The sequence below is a fragment of the Orbicella franksi genome, chromosome 4, assembly GCF_964199315.1.
Source record: "Orbicella franksi chromosome 4, jaOrbFran1.1, whole genome shotgun sequence".
In the NCBI taxonomy this organism is placed as follows: domain Eukaryota; kingdom Metazoa; phylum Cnidaria; class Anthozoa; order Scleractinia; family Merulinidae; genus Orbicella; species Orbicella franksi.
The window spans coordinates 33,624,174-33,645,601 of NC_138148.1; the positions used below are offsets into that span (position 1 = coordinate 33,624,174).

At 37.8% G+C, this 21,428-nt stretch overlaps 1 protein-coding gene across 2 annotated transcripts; it reads left to right on the plus strand.

Annotated features, from left to right (window-relative positions):
* The first annotated feature begins 164 nt into the window (after positions 1–164).
* LOC145484158 (disheveled-associated activator of morphogenesis 2-like) lies at positions 165–21,140 on the plus strand. 2 transcript variants are annotated; one of them, XM_081462785.1, is made up of 31 exons: positions 168–717; positions 1,787–1,876; positions 4,162–4,230; positions 5,335–5,423; positions 5,815–5,892; positions 6,320–6,377; positions 7,068–7,158; positions 7,441–7,547; positions 8,174–8,284; positions 8,622–8,725; positions 9,183–9,249; positions 9,499–9,616; positions 9,990–10,122; positions 10,227–10,273; positions 10,478–10,542; positions 10,925–11,047; positions 11,563–11,949; positions 12,318–12,362; positions 13,016–13,078; positions 13,524–13,598; positions 13,935–14,042; positions 14,564–14,670; positions 14,893–14,981; positions 15,222–15,335; positions 15,871–15,971; positions 16,278–16,339; positions 16,834–16,894; positions 17,082–17,216; positions 17,692–17,787; positions 18,174–18,248; positions 18,964–21,140. In XM_081462785.1, exons 1-31 carry the CDS (start codon positions 556–558, stop codon positions 19,240–19,242), a joined length of 3,309 nt encoding a protein of 1,102 aa, XP_081318911.1. In that variant the 5' UTR covers positions 168–555; the 3' UTR covers positions 19,243–21,140. The 2 variants fall into 2 exon arrangements, with proteins under 2 accessions (XP_081318912.1, XP_081318911.1); XM_081462786.1 differs by lacking the exon at positions 17,692–17,787 and having other exon boundaries at positions 165–717.
* The last annotated feature ends 288 nt before the right edge of the window (positions 21,141–21,428 follow it).

Genomic DNA, 21,428 nt, shown 5'->3' on the forward strand with positions numbered 1-21,428 from the left:
TGAAATACATCAAAAGTGAATTCCTCTTAAATCCGCCTTTGAATGCGTTCAATACCTAATCGAGTTTTCTAGACGAAAATAATTTATTAACCAAACGAAAAAAGTTTAGTAAAGCGTTGAGCTGACAGATAAAGCTGAACCAATCAAAAGTAACGTGTGAGCCGACAAATCTTTTCTCTCCCAGGAGAGGGATAGTATGAACTGCGCCTTTTTGTTCCAGTTATAAAAATGGTTATTATTCTTCAAAGTTAACTAGCTGTGAATTCTTAAATCAGCGAAGTCATATTTTTAGTCTTGGAGTTAAATTTGCTATCTCTGAAATAGTTGTGAACGAACTCTCTAAAGTTTGATAGTCACCTCTCCCCTGGACAGTTTCCATTTGAATGCCGTACTTCTGACTGGCTCGCGCTACTGTTGTATTTTGGTCATTCAGCGAAGCGGCTGATTCTATCGGTCGCTTCTTGTCCTTTATTTCCCTGTTTATTTTTCCTCCGAAGGATTCTGTGGCAGCGTAAACTAATGATTCATGTGAAAAGATAATACTGACTTTGTAAAATGCCTCGTAAACGCGGCGTAGGCTGTTTTGGGTCTCGCTCAAATCACCCCGAAATTCGCTATGGCATCGACCATTCGAAAGGAATGCAGTTACAACTTCAAGAGTTTTCTCAGCCAATGCCAGAGGAGAGTGAACTCAATGCCAAGTTCGCCGAGATTGTGGTAAGTGAGGAACAACTGAACTTTTGATTCCTATTGCCGTTTACGCAAGACATTTGAAGTTCATTCAATTTTACGTCGATATAGCTATTCTTTGACATATCGCGGAGGCGGTGGCGAATGCTGAAGAGTGAATTTGTTGTTGATATTTCTTACACGTGCTAGGGGACAGCATCTCGCTTTTTCTCAACCTAATAACAAGAACAGAGGTTGTTTTCTATGGAAAAAAAATACATAAAAAGTAGGAGGTCAGATTCATACTCGAGAGATTCCGGGGAAATATTCCCAAAGGACTTGACTTTGATTGCCTATAAAGCTTATATGACAGAGCCATATCTCGTCTTTCATGTCGGCTCAGTAGATCCTTACAATTCGCTGTAGCGTTTCTTGATTTAACCCGTGAATTTTCCACTAACCACGTTGTTATTCCGTTCACAGAGCGATTCTGTGACTACAAAATCATTTCGGAGTCAAATTTCTTTAACTCGATGCGAGATCTGTACCCATTGTTTATGTTAATAAATTTATGCCGAGACTTCAAATTCATTTCCGACTATTTTACGAATCCGACTAGTCAATGAAGTTCTGTCTCTAGACATCGACGTTCGACGTGATGAAATCTCCGATCACTTATTCTGAACATTGCCATTCTAATAAGTTTATCGATCATGGAAATTAGTCGTTCCAATGTCTCGTATTATGTTCGCGTGTCTTGTTCCGTTCCGGGAATCGAATAGTTCAATTTCACAACGCAAAAAATGCTTCACTATTATCAGCTACTTTCGATCCTTTCCTAAAATCTGTAAAGTAAAATACAATTGCTGTGTACACACAGTGCCTATCGTCTGATTTCTAAAAATCACGATAGAAATTTGCAATTTGTAATTTAAGCTAAATGTTGATGTGACCCAGTAAAAATGGTACTTGACATGAAAATCGAAGACAAATAAAAGATTTAGAAAACACGAATTCCTTAGAAAAGCAGATCCTCAGGCTTCTTTTTGCAAATGTTTCGGTCTAGGATTATTTAGATCTCACTGATATTTTATCAATATTTGTTTGTTTTGTGTAGGAAGAGCTTGACCTCACAGCCGTGCATAAAAAGGCTATGTTTGAACTACCGCCGGAGAAAAAATGGCAGCTTTATTTATCGAAAAAGAAGGTAAGATGGGTTGGATTAATCAAGCTTTTTCCTGCTGTCGTTTGAGACCTGTTGATTCACTGCTTGATATTGAGGGACTCCATATTTACACAGTATTAATTCACCCAGGTTAAATATTAATGTCTCCTGTGTTAGGCTGGGGGCTCGAAAATTATGCAAAGATCTAATAAATACATGCAACCATCGCGGCTTCTATTTTATTTTATTTTTTTAAATTTATTTTTGACATTTTTGTTTATATTCATGATGAAATTTAAACTGACTTTCTGAATCTGAAAAACAGCAGTCAAGAGGAAATTTTAAATAATTTCTTTTCCTCAATCCTGTTCCTTAGTTCATAGGAAATTGTGAATAACTTATTTGCATAATTGTTTAAGATTGCAGCTGTCAAAAACATTTCAGAAAGGGTTTTAACACTTCTGTGAACCCAGACAGTGGACACATAGTAATTATTGTCATTACCTGCCATGAAAACGTCTTGTACATTCAACACCAGTTTTATGTATTTACATACATGTAGGTACATCTCTGAGGAATGTTTGACAGAAGAATGTATAAAACATTTCTTATCATTTGAGTGAATTGTTTTGACATGGCTGTTGTTGTTCACTGGGTGGCTCTGTTGTTTTTTTTTTGTGGTCAGACATAACATTGTCTCTCCCAACCATCTGGGCAAAACAAAATTGCTTTACGTTTGAAAACACCTGTGAAGGTTTTGTCATTACTTCTTCAATTCTGCTCTCTTTGTAGAGTGATTGTAGTCAGTAATTTATAAAACTTTTAACTCTTTAATGAAACATGGTTTTAATTTTTGCATTATATTTCTTGTCTTTTACTTATCTTTAAACTTTTACCATTCAGTTACATAAAGACTTGGTTGTTTTTGGATTGGCTTTAACTTTTCAGAGAAAACATTTATTCTCACATGATGTTAAATTAAATTTGTTTCTCTATACACAATTAAATTTATTGTGATATTCATTGTACAATCTACTTGTACAGTGTACCTAAAGTAATTGTTTGGTTGTGTTTGGGGTTGTTTATGGGCATATAGAAGTCATTTTCTTCTCTGATATTACCACTCATTTTAGATTCTGCCGTTTAAGTCTCCACTCGTTTATTGAGCCTTGTTGTTCACTGGCATTTATTGGCTTCATAAATCATCACTCTGAAATGGAGACATTTTGTTAAAATATTGATAGCAACAGATTCTTCAAACGTTTCCCTCATATATTGCAGCGATTAACATTGGGAAATTTAGTGGTAGAAATTATGTGGAAGACATCTTGAGAAAATCCCTTGTTCAGTTGGCAACTTTGAATTTGTTGTAAATATCAGTAGAGGATCTTGTACAAACTTGTGTATTGTAACTGAAAGATTCAAACTGCATGGTAGTCAACTTGAACAAATCCAGGGTTTATTCAAATCATAAAAAAAGTTGCCCATCTTAGCAATCCAAGACATAGTTCTGCACTTTTGCAAACAAAAGAAAACAACATTTATTTGGTGATTTTTATGTAAATAACCCTTTCGTCATGTGCTTGATATTGCTATAAGAATACCCATACAGTTATATTAAACAATATATCAGCATTAATGAGCAAGATGGGCCTTGAAGTTTCTCAAATACTGTGCGAAAATCACCTTTCTAGACAGATTGTCTTCGTTGACATAGTAACAAAACAACAATTTTAGCTTGTGATACAATACACATGAACAAAAACAGAGATACCTGAACGTGCACCACTATAACTAAATGCCAGATTTAAAGCTTGTGTCTACTCAGCCAAGTGGGCAACACGTACCTGTGATTTCTGTACCATAAAGCCATCGAGAGTATTGCGGCCACATCTACTCATCTTGGATTGGATGTTAGACCATTATAGGTTACTTGATGGCATTTTGTTAGTTTTCCCAAACAACTTGACAGGTGGGAGTAAAATTTCTTGTCTAAGAACACTTCGTGTACATAGCAACTGTAACATAGGTTGAAACCAGACTTCTTGATCCAAACTGTAGTGTTCTAATCATTTAGTCATTATGCCTTCCAAAGATTAAGTGATACCATATTAATTTAGTGCTGTGAATAACAATAGATATTAGTAGCCTACAAAGGGGACAGTTATTAGATCCACGGCTTTAGAACTGTGGGAAAAATGGTGATATGAAAGGTTGCCATCCGCAGTTTGGTCAGGCATTGTGATCAATGTGTGGAATGAATACTTTCAAGAAAGCTGTGTTTAGTGGATTTTATGTATTGATTCAGAATATCTTCATTTTTTCAGGAACAAGAGGAGTTAAGCTCAACAAGTTATCCAGAGTACTACATAGATCAACTGAAAAGCCTTCATGCTGTAAGTGCAGTTTGTCAGCTAAGATAATGTGTATCTAAGTGATTAAAACTGATCAGAGATCTATAGATAGGGGAAAGGACTGATCTCGATAAGGATTGATAATGAACGTGCTACATGTAGATTTGTTCTCAGCCTCACTTCAAGCAACTCTCACACTTCTCATGCACTCTCCAAACTCCTGTGTGCATCCAAACATAATTAGCATGGCCTTAGCATTAACCAGTTCCTAATTAATAATTAGTGGTTGTTTTTTCACTAGCCAAGGACAATTGGCTAGATAAAGTCGGAAAAGTCTGGAAATGCAGTGAAGACAGTGCGTCTTGAGTTTAGCAAGTTAAAAATGCATGCTGTTTTCACCAGAAAAAACAAGCAATTATTCACGCCAAGTTATACTACCTCGCGAGATGGTATAACTTGTCCTGGTAAATGCTGGAGCCAATAAAATTGTGCATAGTGACAGACACCTGCCAAAGAATCTGGCAATATTATTTACCAGATGCTTGTACTGTATCACGGTTCAAGTTTGCGAAACAGAACTTTTAAAATGGCAGAGGAGTTCAACAGTTATTCTCATTTATTTTGGTTTACCATTCTTACAGTCCCGTTAAATTCTCCAGTTCCTCAGCCATGAACCTACCAACGACACAGCATCACCGTGTAGAACAAGTTCCTGCATTACAACATTTCATCGCATCTTCCTCATTTCTGGGAACATTAACCGCATCCTCTGGAAGAAAATGCCTTCTCTATCTTCTTTGTATAAATATAGCTAGAATCAATACAAGAGAAGTCATTGAAAGCACGTTCTCTCTCAGCCATTTTTTAAAGTTGCGTGCTTCTGTAATTTGAATCTTCTGAGTCAGCAGGTTAAATTCTGGGTTAAATTTCCATTGAAAACAGATGTCACGTTTAACTAGCAAATGTTGGTTTGTAAACAAACACCTGGGAAGAATGTTCAGCCAGTATATCGGCCTAGTAAGAATGCAACCAGTGTGCTGTGCCAAATCAATCATTCTTTTTGTCCGACAGAACTGAACCAAAAATTCTGCAACATGGTGAAACAGCTAGTATACATTGTACCCTCTATTGTTGTCATTTCGACAGATTTTTGTTTCCAAGAGTGATGAAGAGATAGAGGCCAGAACAAAGCTAGTCGATGGACTCAAAACAGCACTCAGGACTCAGCCCTTGAGGTGATTGTGATGTACTGAAATATTACTCAACAACGGCCTTCATTAAATTTTCATGATTAATTCACTATGTTCATGCACGAAGTAATCCCATTTCGTGGGTGTTTATTTGAATGGATTTACGCAATCCAATATGGTGTACAACTGACGGGGTAGTGTTTTGGCAAAATACATTCTTTAGTGCAAATCTTAAACTTTTTAAAGTGGGTTGAAAGAATATCTCTTATTCTAGGACAAGATGTTATATAATTTGTACGTTTGTTTTTCAAATTCTTTTCTAGCCTTAGCAGTGACCGTTGCTCGAGCAACAGTAGAATTTGAACTTGGTAAAGCTGAAGAAAGCTCATATTGGTTACTGAGAATAATGAATTGTACTCGATGTCTTTTCTTGCAGATTTGTGCATAGGTTTATTGAATTAGATGGTTTAAATTGTTTATTAGAATTCCTAGAAAATATGGACTTTGCAACAAGGTGAGTGGAGTTTGGCGAGAAATTATTCTGCACATAATAGTTATTATTACTCATAATAGTTATTATTACTCATGAAGTAAGCTAGAAAAATCAAAGTTTAGCAGAATTTGGAAACTTTGTCTCTCATTCAGTAGCTTAGAACAGCACATGAAAACACATGTACAGCACTTACTGAATTAAAGGTGGATGTGAAGAGTTCTTAAAAAATAATTCAGCTAAATATTACAATTTATGATGACCTTAATGCAAACGTTAAGGTTTTTGTATTGGCCATGCAGATAACACACATGTAAAGTATTTGTACTATGATATACATAATGATACTGCTGTACAAAGTTATATTGCAAATTTCTGTTGATGCATGCACTGTTTGAATGATATCTTTTGTAATAATGGACTGAAATTGAAATTCCTGTATTATTTTCAGCCAAAGTAAAATTCACACTGCAGCAATAGGATGTTTTAAAGCTTTGATGAACAGCTCAGTAAGTTGTACACTCACGATTTGATTGCAATAATAGTACTGAACATGTATATCACATGTATCTGTGGTGGTTCAATATTACCCATTTACCTGTGGTATTATTTGGTATTTTCCTTGTTTCATATACATTATTAATATTAATATTACCCTACAAATTGTACCAACGATAATATTTGAATCATACAATATCTACATATGTACCAAATTCCAGTCAGCAGGCATGTAAATTGGTGTCCAAATCACGTCAAAAGATGCTTTGTTGAAGAACCAAATTCTCTTTTAGCTGTTTCTAGGTTTTCATAATCCAATCTGTTTTTCTGTTCTGAATTTTCGGTGGCTTCTGTCCTCCTTCATCAGAGTTCCAATGTTAAAGATTTATTATTACTCGTACGTACTACAAGTCCGTCAATTGGTTGCTGTCATTTTATTGATTTTGAATCAATGGTAAGTAAGTGTGAGGGAGGGTTTTCCTCTTGTACACAACAAAGTGACAACACAGAGGCTTGCAGTGCAAGCAATGACTAACCTTCAACACTGCAGCTCCAATGAAGGTGGACAGAAGTCACTGAAAATTCAGATCAGAAAAACATTTACCTAGTAACATGGTACATGTCTTCTTTTTCTGAAATATATTCTGACTGTTAAGGATAATATTGACATCTGATCAGTCAATGTTTTTTTGGTGTTTTAGCATGGTAGAGCTCATGTGTTGGCCCACCCCTCATGTATTAACATAATTGCTCAGAGCATGAGTGCAGAGAATGCTAAAACTAAAATCCAAGGTAGGCAAGTAATATTTTTTTGTATAGTCTGGAGTGTAAAGAAGAATGTGTAATTCGAGCATTCTTTGGTTAAGAATTTGATAAAAGTAGAGCTTTCACCTTCCTGTCTAAGGCCTTTAAAAAACTAAATCAGAAAAGCACAAGATGAAAAATATATTACACAAAAAGAAAATGGGGAAAAAAATGTAAAATGGTAACATAAGGAGCAAATGAACTAATTGAAAAGAATTAATTACCCCATTCTTGTACTACCCATACTTGATGATTATTTGCTCTTTATAGTGCTAGAAATCCTAGGAGCTGTTTGCCTTGTTCCTGGAGGTCACAAGAAAGCTCTGGATGCCATGACGCACTTTCAGAAGTTTAATGAGGAACGAACAAGATTCCAGGTGAGCTGGTTGTTGCACTGTGAAGCTTTTTCCCACTAGACAGATGTCTGTCAGATTCTGCCCCCAGAAATCCTATCTGATGATTTCAATACAGATAACCATGGTGTGTGTTGGGTTTGATGCCAAGTTTGAAGTCAATTAACAACCAATTGAAAGGGTACCTCAAAAAAAAGTCCTACCTGACGTCTGATAAATTTCTAGATTCTCCTTTCACATTGCCTTGTATTCCCTTGTGAAACAGAGAGAGTTTGAAATTACATCATAGAGCCTCATTCTGTGCAGCCCTATCGAATTATGGAAAGCTGCAAGTTAAATCTTGTACAGTGCAATGCAAACCTTCACCCAGGTGTATGAATGGGCACCGAAGAATTTAATGATGGGGGTAAGCCTACAATGGGCTAGCATCTCATCCAGGGGGGAGTACAAATACTCCCAGTCACTTCATGCTACAGAAACCAGGAGATAAGTACCAGCCTTATGGGCCACTTGGTTTGTATGCAAACTTTTACACCCAGTACATTTAGTTTATGATCAGTTGATGGGTGATGGTCTAGTTTTTGTAGGTACAGTGATTGATGTTAGACCATATGCTAACCTTATATAATAAATACTTTGTTCCTTTTCAGACATTGATCAATGATCTGGATCGTACCACTGGACATTACAGAGAGGAGTTTAACTTGAAAATTGCAATAATGTCATTCATCAATGCAGCACTGAAATACGGAGCAGGGGCGGTATGTTTGGATCACTTATGTGTATTTTTTTTAAACCATTATGTGTTCTCTGGGCTTAGAAGTGAACCTTTACATGTACTAACAACTTGCCAGAACTTAGCACTGTGAATTTACTTAGAAATGTACACCAGTGAGATAGAATATTCTATTTACGTGTTCAATACACGTGTGTATTCTATACTTATGTGCAATCACATATTGATTTTTATTTTAAAATATTTGAGATGTTTTGAACTTCAGTGGGTTAACAGAACAAGTAACTGAAATTGAAGACTTCTAATAACGTCAAACTTCCATCAGAACAGAACTTATTTTAGAATTTTTTTTTGTTTGACAGGAACATCTTGAATTTCGTATTCATCTTCGGTTTGAATTTCTTATGCTGGGAATTGAGCCAGTGATTGAGAAGCTGCGCACTCTGGAGAATGCAACTCTTGATAGGTCTGTCATAAGTGTCTTGCAGCAATTATTAACAAACAAAGCAGCAGGTCTCACACAGTGCTCTACTGGGACACATGAAGTTGCAGTGATAGTGCAAGGTTTATTATGAGTGTGCCATTACTGATTCGATGGCACGAGCTACTGAGAAATGAAGACTGTTCATGCTTCCCTCATCCACGAGGCCAGCCATGCTTGAATTACATTGTTATACATGGAACACACCTTGAAATTATTAATAGTTTGTTGTTATTATTCTGTGCACAACATTACATTGTACGTTCATTACATCACAAGTGTAAGGGTGTTGTCCACAGTAAAAGAGCCACAAACTCTACATTCACATGTATCAGTGACATGGCTGATATCATGTTCTACATCACAAGTAATTTTACTTCCACATGAAGCGGATTAAGTCAAGTACATATGATTATGCATATCTTACATTTTTTTCTTTCAGGCATTTAAACTTTTTCGACATTGTTAGACTTGATGACGAAAAGGAACTTTCTAAGAGATATGGAATGGTAAATATCAACTCAAGCTTTGATCTTTTCTTGTTTTTTTTTCTTCTTCCATAAACGTTTGAAGTAAGCTGATTTTCAGATATTTATTAAGCACTCAACGTATTTCAATGTGGGATCCTGATTTTCGAAGGGCTTACCTACTTCAGAAATTTATGATACTGTACTTAGTCCTGATTGCAAGAAAGAGCCAACTGCCGATGTTGTTTAATGCTGAGACTTTTCTTGTGTTTGCTTTCTTTTGTTCTGTAGCCATATATTGATCTGCGGAGTGCTAGCTGTATGTTTGATGTTATCAGAAGAAAATTGTGTACAACATCAGCGTACCCACACCTGCTGTCCATTCTTCATCACTTGCTTCTTGTTCCAAGTGAGTCAAGATATTTTTTTGATTAGGGCTTGAAAAAAGTGTTGTCTGGTCATCTGGGACTACATCTGTAGTAGATTTTCTTGCTGGGCAAGTGACTTTTCATTCTCACTTGCCTGATGGGCAAGGACCAGAGCAAGTCATTATTTTGGCAACTAAATGAAAAACAAGGAAACTAAGACTTGCCCAGGGCAGGCAAAATTTGAGAGCTGCTTGTCTGAAGGGCAAGCTGAATCCAACTGAAGTTTTTTGTTTCCAAGCCTTGTAATGATAATATCTGTATAGCTGCTTCTTAAAGGTCAAAGTCCATCTTTCATTTCTGTCTATCTGTCTTGTAACAGTGATGATAATGGAACCTTTGCTGTTTGTCTTATAGATGATCATGGTGTTGCTAGGAGACTATGGCAGTTGATTGACAGAGTCGTCCAGCAAATCGCTGTTCAGGAAGATGATGGCAGTGACCCTGATGTGGCTCCCTTAGATATCAATGTTAACTACATTCTTGACACGTGAGTGGATCTGATTTTTTTATCAAAATTGGAAGCTTTGTTCAGCTGATCTCATAATTTACTATTCGAATGTAGCTGATGTTTTTGTTTTGTTGCTTTTAAAGATTACTTCACGAAGATGAGATACGCAGGGAAGAACTTGGAGAAGATGGTGAGATGATAAATATGTTTTATGCCAAAATACAAAACTGTACCTGATTTTTGCTCACTGTCAACCGAGTTATACCCTGGGTTACACTCATTGTATACAAGTCTCACACGAGACCAAAATAGTAGCAGGGAGTCCCCATGTTGTTTTCCAAGGGGCTGTACAAGTATTTTGTATAACTATTAATACTGTATGTTGCTGTCACAGTTGAAGGTCTTAAAGCCAAGCTTCAAAAGAAAGAAAGAGAGGTTGATAACAAAAAACAAGAATTGGTAAGCAATTAGGATTCCAAAGACCCCCTCATACTGCAAAAAAATCTGCAGTGTATAAGACTTAAATGATCTTATGTGTATCAGGTTCGTTTATTTATGGACCTTCGTAAATTCTTGAACAATTGGTTATTCTGGAGAGCAAAATTTCAGTTCATCCTAACTTTGCCAGAGAAGTTTTGATAAATTCTAAAAAAATGAATTTCTAGACACCAAAGTTTCATGTGTGAAACAAGAAACTAGTAGCGTGCAGCTCTTGGGGAATTGGGACCTAGCACAGACACCCCACCTTACACAGTTCTTTCATCTTACCTCGCTAAAACCAACTGTAATCCTTCATTTTGATTTCAAGACAAAATGAGAATATTATCGTACCTCCTTACAGGACGAGCTGAAAGAGGCTTTCGATAAAATGTCTGTCAAGCTTGAGAGGGAAGCCCAGGAGAGGGAAGAAGCCATGCAGCAGATACGTGAACAAGAAGCTAAACTGAATGAAGCTAACGCAAGAGTAAGTAAAGAGAACTGTAACGCAATATCTAGATGCTTCCTACATTAAAAGGGCTCGGATAATAGTAGTTAACCGATTCACTTCAACAATTTATATCTACATTACAATGGCTACCAAATTCTGGCCTTAATAAGTTAAACAGGTTCTTGAGAAGTATTTAAGAAAATCATGGGCTGAAGTTTTTCTCGGGCAAAATGAAATTGTGGTGTGCAGTCTATCTAGATTAAAGCATTGTGTGTTTAATGTTGTTTGGTCAAATCCAGTGTGTTACTTTTACCGCTTGTCGTTTGGATTGTATTTTGAGTGTAACTGCATGTGTTTCTTGCATGCTGGGTGAAGTTTACAATATCGCTCCATTTCTTACCACTGGGCTTTAACTTCAATAAAGATACAAGTTTTGTGTCGCCCGTTTTGCGCGCAATGTTTTTCGTTCTGCAGTTTGGGTTGTGTTTTTGGTGTGAATTCTTCAAGTTGGCTAGCTCTTATAACGCTACTTCTACTCTATTTTTTCCAAGATTGAGCTTGAAGGTCAAGAAAGACACAAGTTAGAAGAAATGTTGAAAGGAGTTGGTGCCTCAATACCAGACGATGCCAAGATTTCCAACCTGACCAGCGCTGCAGCAGCGGCAAAGTTGTCACCAATGGCTGGTGTAGCGCCCCCACCCCCTCCTCCACCCCCACCAGGAGGAGCACCACCCCCTCCCCCGCCTCCCCCTGGAGGACCTGGAGGAGCGCCCCCACCACCTCCCCCACCTGGTGGACTTCCAGGAAGTCCAGCTCCACCCCCTCCCCCTGGAGGCAAGACAGAGGGGGGATTGTTTGGTTTTAGTAAGCAGCCGAATCGAAAAGCACCCAAGCCTTCGCAACCGCTCAAGTCATTCAATTGGGCTAAATTACCTGATGTAAGTGAAACCTGTAATACTAAAGTGCTATGTGTAACGTCTGTACTCAGTAAAGCAATCTTGTTTGCTTTTGAAATCTGCCACAAGAACGTTCCCTATGTCTTTAAACGAGTTACGTAACGGTTTGCATATCTTGAAAGGTTTAGCCTAAATTTTTCAAGTTCGTCGTTTGTAATCCGTGTTAATCTTCTCCATCCTTAGCCATCCTTGTTCCTCTATGGTTTATTATTATCTTTTTGTTGTCTGTCCACCTTAGTAAACTGCTATTTTCAGGTTTCCTTTAATTTAAAGGAGTCGGGGAGAGTTATGTGCAAGTGACTGTATAATGATATTTTTCGCTTTTCTTAGTTCTTGTTTTTCATTTTTAGTCCAAAATTAAAGGCACTGTTTGGACGGATATTGACGATGCAAAGGTGAGATTTTTCATATTAATTTGTAAATAAGATAAGTTTGAAAATTGTCATGTCTGTTTTAATATATTTTCTACCCCAACACACAAGAGAGATATATTGTGAATAACTGGAAAGTTAGCTGAAGTTCTTGGGTAGAGATCAAACATGCATTTTTTACCAAAATTTTGTGTTGTGAATAATGCTAGATTGTTGAACTTACTACATTACATGTAAGAGACTGTTAGTCGCTAAATGTAACAAAACGTTTGAAACGGAGCGTTTTATCGCGAAAATAACAAAATCCATTTCCGCGATAAAAAATTAAAACAGTAAAAAATGGAAACCTTTACTCCCATCAATACAACAGTAGCTGTTATCCAAACTTCGTTCTTCTAAGATTCCCTCAATTACTCTTTATTTTAGTTACGTAATTCTTGTAGTTTAGTGCAGTGTAGTTTCTTTGTAGTTTGTAACTAAGGTAATTTTTGTAAATTTTGTAATGTTTGTATGTCTCCATCGGTACATGCTTGTACTATACCTGTAAAAGAAAGAAAAAAAAAACAAAGTGCAAAAACAAATGTGTGCAGTCAGGTGAAAAGAAGGAAAAATGCCAAAGGATTAGATTAAATTTTAACGAACTTTTTTTTTTCAATGACAAAACCATTCCTTTTCAGGTGTATGCTGTCATGGACTTTGAAGATTTTGACAGAATGTTCTCTGCCTACCAAAAGAAAGAGGTAGGTAGTTAAACGGACAACCTTGAAACAAGATTTTGAACGGAGAAACGTTTTTTTTTTTTCTAATTTGAAAGAAAGAAAAGCATGGGAAATTGTAGCAAGAATAGTTTGATTTTGTAGAAAGTAAGCCCTTAGGAACTAGCGATTACGATAGAAAATAACGACAGAAAAGGTGTCAGGCTTGTGTTCCCTAGTTCAATTCAGGGAGCCGCTCGCTTCTCGCTAATTCCGCGTTCGCTCAGCTCAGTTTTGGCGGGAAAAATTCCAGAGACCGAAACAACTAGGTAATTAACATACCTCCCAACTTAAATACGTTTTCCTATTGGAGGAGAACGTGTCACATGTCATGGGTCAAAACTCACTAACTCCCTAGGGAAACAACAACAGCGTTAGTTTAATCTAAGAAATGTTACTAAGTTTGGCATTTTATTTATTACTACTTTAGAAAGACAACAAGGATGCTGTCGATAGTGTATCAAGACCGAAAGAGTTGTCATTCGTTGATAGCAGACGTGCTCAGGTATGCATTCCATGATAGATTCTCCCTCATAATAACCTGTGCAAGATTTTTCTTAAAGTTGATTCCGTAAAAAACTTGCAGCGTAAGGAGACCTCAAAGAACTCCTTTGTTCCATCCCGCAAAAGCAGCAACTCAGAGTAGAAGAGTTTAAAGAGTTAAAATCTTTAACGAGTTATACTTAGGAAAACTCACGTTGCACTCGTAACAGACAACTCTCAACAGTTTGTACTGACCTCAAGTGAGATACAGTGGACGGTGTCGTCACTAATCATTTCAATGTGCTAATGCCTACAAAATGGTTTTTTTTCTTTTCTTTCTTTTTTTCTTTTTTTCTAGAACTGTGGCATTCTACTCACGAAGTTGAAGATGACAGACGAGGAGATCACGGCAGCCATACTTTCAGTCGATGAAAACGATGAGCTATCGAAGGACATGGTAGAACAGGTATCTGGAAATTGTATGAAAATTAATATTTTTGTCTGAAATAAGTCACAATCATAGTCTGGTTGGCAGTGGCTCCACAATAAAGGTGCTTTATCCCTGGAAATTTCTTGCCCAAGAACACAGCACAATCAAAGCCACGCTAGTTTCAACCACAAGTCAGTAGCTCTCGAGTCCAATGCAGGCTTGCTTTTTACACGTTTTTCTTCAATATTGCAGGAAGCAGGGATAACGTAGTGGTGAAAGCGCTCGCCTCCCACCAATGTGGCCCGGGGTTCGATTCCGGTCCGGTGCCATATGTAGGTCGAGTTTGTTGTTGGTTCTCGCCTTGCTCCGAAGGTTTTCTTCCGAGTTCTCCAGTTTTCCTCCTTCCACAAGAACCAACATCTCCAAATTCCATTTCGACCAGGATAGAGGGCCCGCATTAAAACCAGCCAAGGCTGATGTGGCTTGCTCTCTAAATATCGCAGTTTATGTATAGTTTCTCTGAAAATGTGTATAACACGTGTTTTTCTGTTTGCCAGCTTTTGAAGTATGTCCCGACATCAGACGAGAAGAACCTTCTGAATGCTCACAACAAAGAGATTGAGCAGTTTGCTCGAGCGGACAGATTTTTATACGACATGTCAAGGTTAGAAATAAGAATTTTAAATCAAGACCCCTTTTCTCTTCGTATTGTAAAGGACGCCTTTTTTGTTTTTCCGTGCATGTAATTGTTTTCTTCGTAATCCCAAATATTGCCTTTTATCATATTATTAAATGCGCCCTTTATACATATGTACCATGGTGATAAACCACATTGTAAAGTTTCATATCCTTTATATCGTAAGCGAACTGAACCTTCATTTCACAGAATTGTTCATTATGAGCAAAGACTGAAATCCTTGTTTTATAAGAAGAGATTTCCTGAAAGAATGGGCGAGGTTAAACCAAGAGTGCAAGGTATGTGGATCTCATTTCACGCGAGCGCGAATATGAGTTATTAAATTTTGAAGTTGGTTGCACTTTACTCAACACGCGACTACAGTTTTGTCCAATATGAAGGTAATTTAGTTCTAAACCTTCGCCGGACTTCCAAATTGGACTCGGCTGATGACCTTGTCTAGGATTAGCACCCCTCGGAGGTTTGTAAATTATTTTACATTTGTTCTTGTGTCTAAAAACTGTTGTTTCCCGTTACAGCTGTTCTGGAAGCATCCAAAGAACTTCAGAGAAGTAAAAGACTTAGAATATTGTTGGAAGTTGTTCTGGCGTTTGGTAACTACATGAACAGAGGTGCAAGAGGAAATGCTGTGGGTGAGAAACTGCACTTTAACTGCGTACTCTTTAATGATTCTGTACTCTCTTCATTTTGAGCTTTTTATTAATGAAGCGAAGTAAGGCCCCGCTCACACTACGCTGGAGAAATTTGAAAACGCAGCTTTATTTCTACGGTTAGGCCTATCGTCCACACTAATCCGTCATGAAAACGGTCTTCAAACCGGAGAATTTTGAAAACGCCAGCTTTGCGTTTTAGTGTGGACGAAAAACATTTTGAGTAGCCTCGTGCTCCACTCACAGGAGCGAAGAGGATGGGTGAGTGAAAACATTTTGAAAACGGCGGTTTCGATGACGTCACGTTAATCATACGATTTCCCTTCCCGAGTTTCCTCAAACACAAATCCAAAATGACCTGTGATTGTTGCGTTTTTTAAATTCCTCCGGCGCAGTGTGGACGGGACGTAAGAATGGGGCTAGGAGTACTCACTCACACTCATCTTCTTTGCGTGAGTGGAGCTCAAGGCTGTATGGAGTATCTCTGATGGTAGGTTTTATTTCTTTTATTTGTTAGGATTCAAGCTGGGCAGTTTAAACAGAATTATCGATACTAAATCCAGCTCCAATTCAAAAATAACTCTTCTTCATTACCTCATTATGGTACTGGAAAGAAAGGTAAGTTTTTTGGAAAAAATGTTGGGTCTGTTAATTTAATGGTACTCTGTTGTTATCCTGAAAACTCGAGTTCACAGCTGCCAGGAGATTACTAGCCTCCTATCCAGACGTTCTTTAGGTTCGTCACGCAATCTCATGGGGAGGAAGATTGCGTGATGGGCCCTAAGAGCGTCTGCTTTGGAGGCTAGGGGATAACGTGTGTGCGAAAAAACCCTGTACAGTCTCAAGTTGACCAGATATAACAGAAAGTCTAGGTGATGAGGAGTATGTTGTAGGTAATTAAGAAGCACTTTTCCTTCATTTCAGTATCCCGAGGTCTTAAAGTTAGAGGAAGAGTTGGCGAACGTTAGGACAGCCGCTAAAGTCAAGTGAGTATAACTACAATACTGTTTGTGTTCGATCACGAAAAGACTAATAGCCTCAGTTAAAATTATCTAGAAGACGTAAGATTGAAACAAACTACAATTATTGACGCACTTGGTAAAACCAGGTTTCAAATGAATAGCAGCCTAAGTTTTATTTTTCTGGATCGAATGGCGAAGGTATCCAATAACAGATTTGCACGTATTCGTCATTTGACTACAACTGGCAGAATTCCATTCATCTTTTCTTTATTATTTAAATTTTGAATTCCTAGTGGGGTTTAAATTTCAATTGCCCTAGTTAGCATAAGAAACAAGAAAAGTGAAGGATTCTGGTAGTTGTATTCAAATCATCATGCAAATCGCGTATTACAAAAACCTGAAGTTGGACACCCACGTGATCGCGCGCTAATTAAATGACAAATGAGCGCGCTGAGTACCAATCACGATTGAGAATACGATCGTTATAGATACGATTAATACTGTTGGTTCTTTTTCAGTCTGAGCGAATTAGAGACCGAAGCGAACGCTGTTAAAAAAGAACTCAAAGAAGTTGAAAAGGTAAGCAATTAAAAACAGCTCGATAAACTTGGAGGATTCAACAAAGACTTGAGCTTAGAGCAGCTTTTAATTGAGTGTCGTAAAACCTAAACCAAACCGGTTACTTACCAAATCCGAAGTAATTGCCTGATTACTCGACACTCAATTGAAAACCGCTCGAATGTCCTGTGTTCTCTGTGTTCTGTAGGAGCTGGAATTCCAACACAAGAAGAAGGAACGTATTCATGGCGACAAGTTTGTGGATGCGATGGGCTCCTTTGTGAAAGTTGCACAGTTCTCGCTGTCTGAGCTGGATGAAACTTGGAAAGATATGAAACAAAAGGTGAAATTTGACTTCTCAACTTACAGCTTATTAGTAATTAGTATAAATCTACTAGTGCTCTTTCACCAATGCCGTTTTCTGATTGGCTATGCTATTCACTATCTATTTTGTTGAAGACAGTGAAGAGTATAACATGTAGTGTGCGGTTGTTGGCGAAGTGGCGGCCGCTTCTTTGCGTTTTCGAAGTGTCTGTTAAGAGGATTTAGATAAAATGTTCCCAAATTGAGATTTATACTAAAATAACCAAAAGGAAACGTACCTCAATGAGTAACAAACAACTAGATTATTAGACAACTATCACGCGATAGAAATCTCGAGCTCATAATCTAGTTGTTTGTTACTCATTGAGGTGCGTTTCATTTTGGTAGGCTCTATTTTCTGCATAATCAGGAGTTCAATTACATGTAAAGTAAAGTACTTTCATTTTTCAATCACTCATGGTATAACTGATGTAACTTTTGTTTTGCCTGTTTAGTACGGCAAAGCAGTGGCCATGTTTGGTGAAGATCCTAAACAGCTTCAGTCTGACGAGTTTTTCGGTCTGTTTTCTGCATTCCTGGTGTCGTTCGCGGTAAGTCCCTCACTGCTGGCTCCATAAATTCATGCAGTGGAGAACATACTAGGCCTCGCATTTTTTATTGGCGGCAGCGTGGCCGAGTGGCTAGGGCGCCGGACTTGAAATCCGGGGTTTGCAGGTTCAAGTCCCTCTCTGACCACTAAGCTAAAGTTGTTTCTCGGTAGACCCTAGTTCAACTCCTCGGTCATGCTTGTGAATAGTCAACTGGTCTGCCTCCCGCCAGTTGGGAATTTTATGGCTATTATTGTTAGTTTATACATTTGTTTCTTTCAGTTTAAGTGGCATGCCTGTGAACTAGCTAGGTATACCTAAGCGCACTGACCACTATAAACGACAACCGTGACATGTGAACATTTTTTTTTAACATTTTGCGTTCACAGGAAGCGAGACATCAGAACGAGGAAATGAAGAAAAAAAAAGAACAAGAAGAGAGAAAAGCACGCGCCATGGCTGAGGTAAAATAATTTCTCTGTTTTGAGCTATTTTCCTTGTCGTCGGAAATCGATAACCATGATATTGCCTTATGAATTATTTTTAAGCATGACGTCATTCTACTGAGTTGTTTCCAAAACAGCCAATCAAAAAGCCGACAATCGCACGTGCCAGGCACGTGCAAAGTCGCTACCAGACTAATTTTCCTTTTGATTTGGTAAGCCAGAAAGCCAACATAAAGATGACAAACACTTGTCAAAATTAAGAACTAGCTGACTTGCTCTCGCTAGAGTAGCAACGATACTCTTTTATTGAGCCCCATCCACGTTACACCGGACAAATTTGAAAATACAGCTTTATTTCTACGATTAGGCCTACTGTCCACACTAATCCGTCACGAAAACGGAGCTTTTCAGAAACGCTCTTCAAACCGGAGGAATCTGAAAACGCCGGCTTTGCGTTTTAGTGTTGACGGAAAACATTTTGAAAACGGAGCTTTGCGAAAACGATGACATCACGATATTCATGTGATTTTTCCCTTCCCGAGTCTTCCTCAAACACAAATCCAAAATTATTGTTGCGTTTTCAAGTTTCCCCAGCGTATTGTGGATGGAATACAATTAATGCGTTTTCAGAATGAAAAGGCCGTTTTCAAATTTCCTCGGGGTAGTGTGGACAGGGTCTACTCTTTGCTAGAATAGAATGGCTGTTTATTATCCCTTTCGCTTTACGCTTCAGCAAAAAGAACGAGATCGGCAAAGATCAGCCGCCAAGAAATTCATTCACAATAATCAATCCGTTCCGGAGAAGAAAAACAACAGGAAAGGTAGTGCCCCAGGAGAGAACAGAGGTGAATTCGACGATTTAATCTCCGCGCTGCGGACTGGAGACGTTTTTGGCGATGAACTGAGTAAAATGAAAGGTCGGAGGCGAACGGCACCGCCGAAGCAAGCTCGGCTGGTTGAAAAAGTTTCCGAACGTGAACGAGCGTCGCCGAAGGTGAACACTAAGTTTTAAAAGGCGTCAACAGACTTCCTTGGACAGAATCCGTGTCGTGTTTTAAGCACTTCCCATATAATGGAATGCTGTGTGTATTTTGCTTAAACGAGAAAGCGGAAACACACGCAGATTCTCGGTAGATATCTGAAAATTATCTAGTTTTCTGAGTCAATTGAGACCAAAGTTTTATTCAAGTTAACAACAATGCGACTGGGTAGACTTAAGATACACAGACTTTTGATCTTCTTAGATGCAAAGTTAGACAACAAGTAGAGGAAAAGATAGGCTTAGCACGAAGATCGAAAATTTAGAGAGAAAAAGGACAAAAAATTCCAACCTAGTGTAGATCTGGTCAAACTTCTAAGCGAGTGAAAACAAATCAATAGTTTTGATAACAAGTATTACTATGGAACAAGCTAAAACTTCTGATAAACATCAGGATTTGTTTACCAGTTGTGCTTTTAAGTTAGTTTGTGCAAACCATCGCCTAGACAACTGAATGTGAAGGCAAAACGTGTTTGCAGTATTATGGTGACACTGATTCGATTTGTTAAGATAACATTTTCCTCATAGGAGATTAGGTTTACAGTTTTTTAAATTTAATTGGTTAAGAGTGGTTTTGCAGAACGGATCTGGGATGTGCTGATGGGCAATTATTAAAATTGAGGCTCAGTTGAATATATGTTAAGGTGTAATGACCGTTTGGGTTTTACAATGCTACATGCTACGCAAAAATGGCGCATACCTTCAAAAAAGTACCAAGTCTAGCCATCAGGTGAACGATTTATTACCGCAGTGTATGTTAATATTAGAAAAGAACGATCTGTTTTGCCCGTTTCAAAGTGAGTCCTGGAGCAAAAACAATGTGTTTTACACGCATACGAAATAGGTTATTAGCCAAGGTTCGCAAAGTGGGCGTCCAAAAATGTGCTATAGGGAAACCAACATTTGAAAAGTAAAACAATTTTCTTTGAAAGGAGGCGTCCAAAAATGTGCTATAGGGTAAGCAACATGTGAAAAATAAGACAATTTTCTTTAACAAGTGGGCGTCCACATGAAGCTTGGACGGCCATCTGGCTAAAAGCCGGATGTGAATATTCCACAGGACTTCGCATTGAAACCGAGGCAACGGGCTTGTGGACTAGGTTGATGTAATGTTTTCGGCAAAAAATACCTGTAGCTTGCATGAAGGCGGAATTTTTGACGTTATTTTAGTGGCTTTTTGGCCAGCAGCAGATTTTTCTTTTGTTCCTTAGTCAAGAAGATAACATCGCTACATATATTTTTAGCTTTAATTGAGTCGCTGCCGTTTCTGTCAACGGTCTATATAAATTTCCTTAGGTGTACTTGGCTGTTCATTTAACCGGTCAAGCAGGTTTTCGGCGTGCTCAAACCAGTTTATAAAGTAGAAACGCAATGTGTGCAAATTCACCGAGACGATCAAGGTTATGACTGCAACACCTCATTTGGGTCTGTTGCGGTACAAATCTGACCTCAAAATTCATACATCGAATAGAATATGTCTAAATCGTGATACAAGTTAGTATCATCAGATAAATATATAAATATAAATTATATTGTAAGTTAAATTAATTGCTAGTGCCCTTAATTATTTGATAAGTTCTATCTCGTCTCGGAATTGTATTGCCGTATTACAAAGTTGAATTCATTTTGTCGAGTACGAAGGTTATTCAATTGTTTTAGTACATGTATTTTTTGTACGACACAGCTATTGGAATTGTCACTATTCTGTAGATATTTTATTTCTGGATTCTTTTGGCCTTGCTCTAGAATGGAGGCGTTTTAAAATTTGTATGTATGTATGCTTTTTTTGTAAATTAAGAGACGTTTACCCATTTGTAAATTAAAGAAATAAAACAATTAATTTGAGGCCTAATTAAAATGTGGCAAATTAATTGCAGTATGTCTGTTTGGAGACTTTCCTAGAGGACCAATTTTGTAATGATAACAAGCCGTTTTCGAGTTGCTTTTTACCCCTGTTTCAAAACGAGTCTTAGTGCACAACCTTTCATATGGAAATGAGTTTGATTTGTAAGACAATGAACGTGGAAGAAAAGCTATGGGAAAGAAAGGTGCACTAACACTCGTTTTGAAACAGAGGTAGGAGCAACTCAGAAATAGCTTATTCTCAGATCATCGTAACTGGCGAAACGTTTGAGATAACTCACATCATTTATACCGGA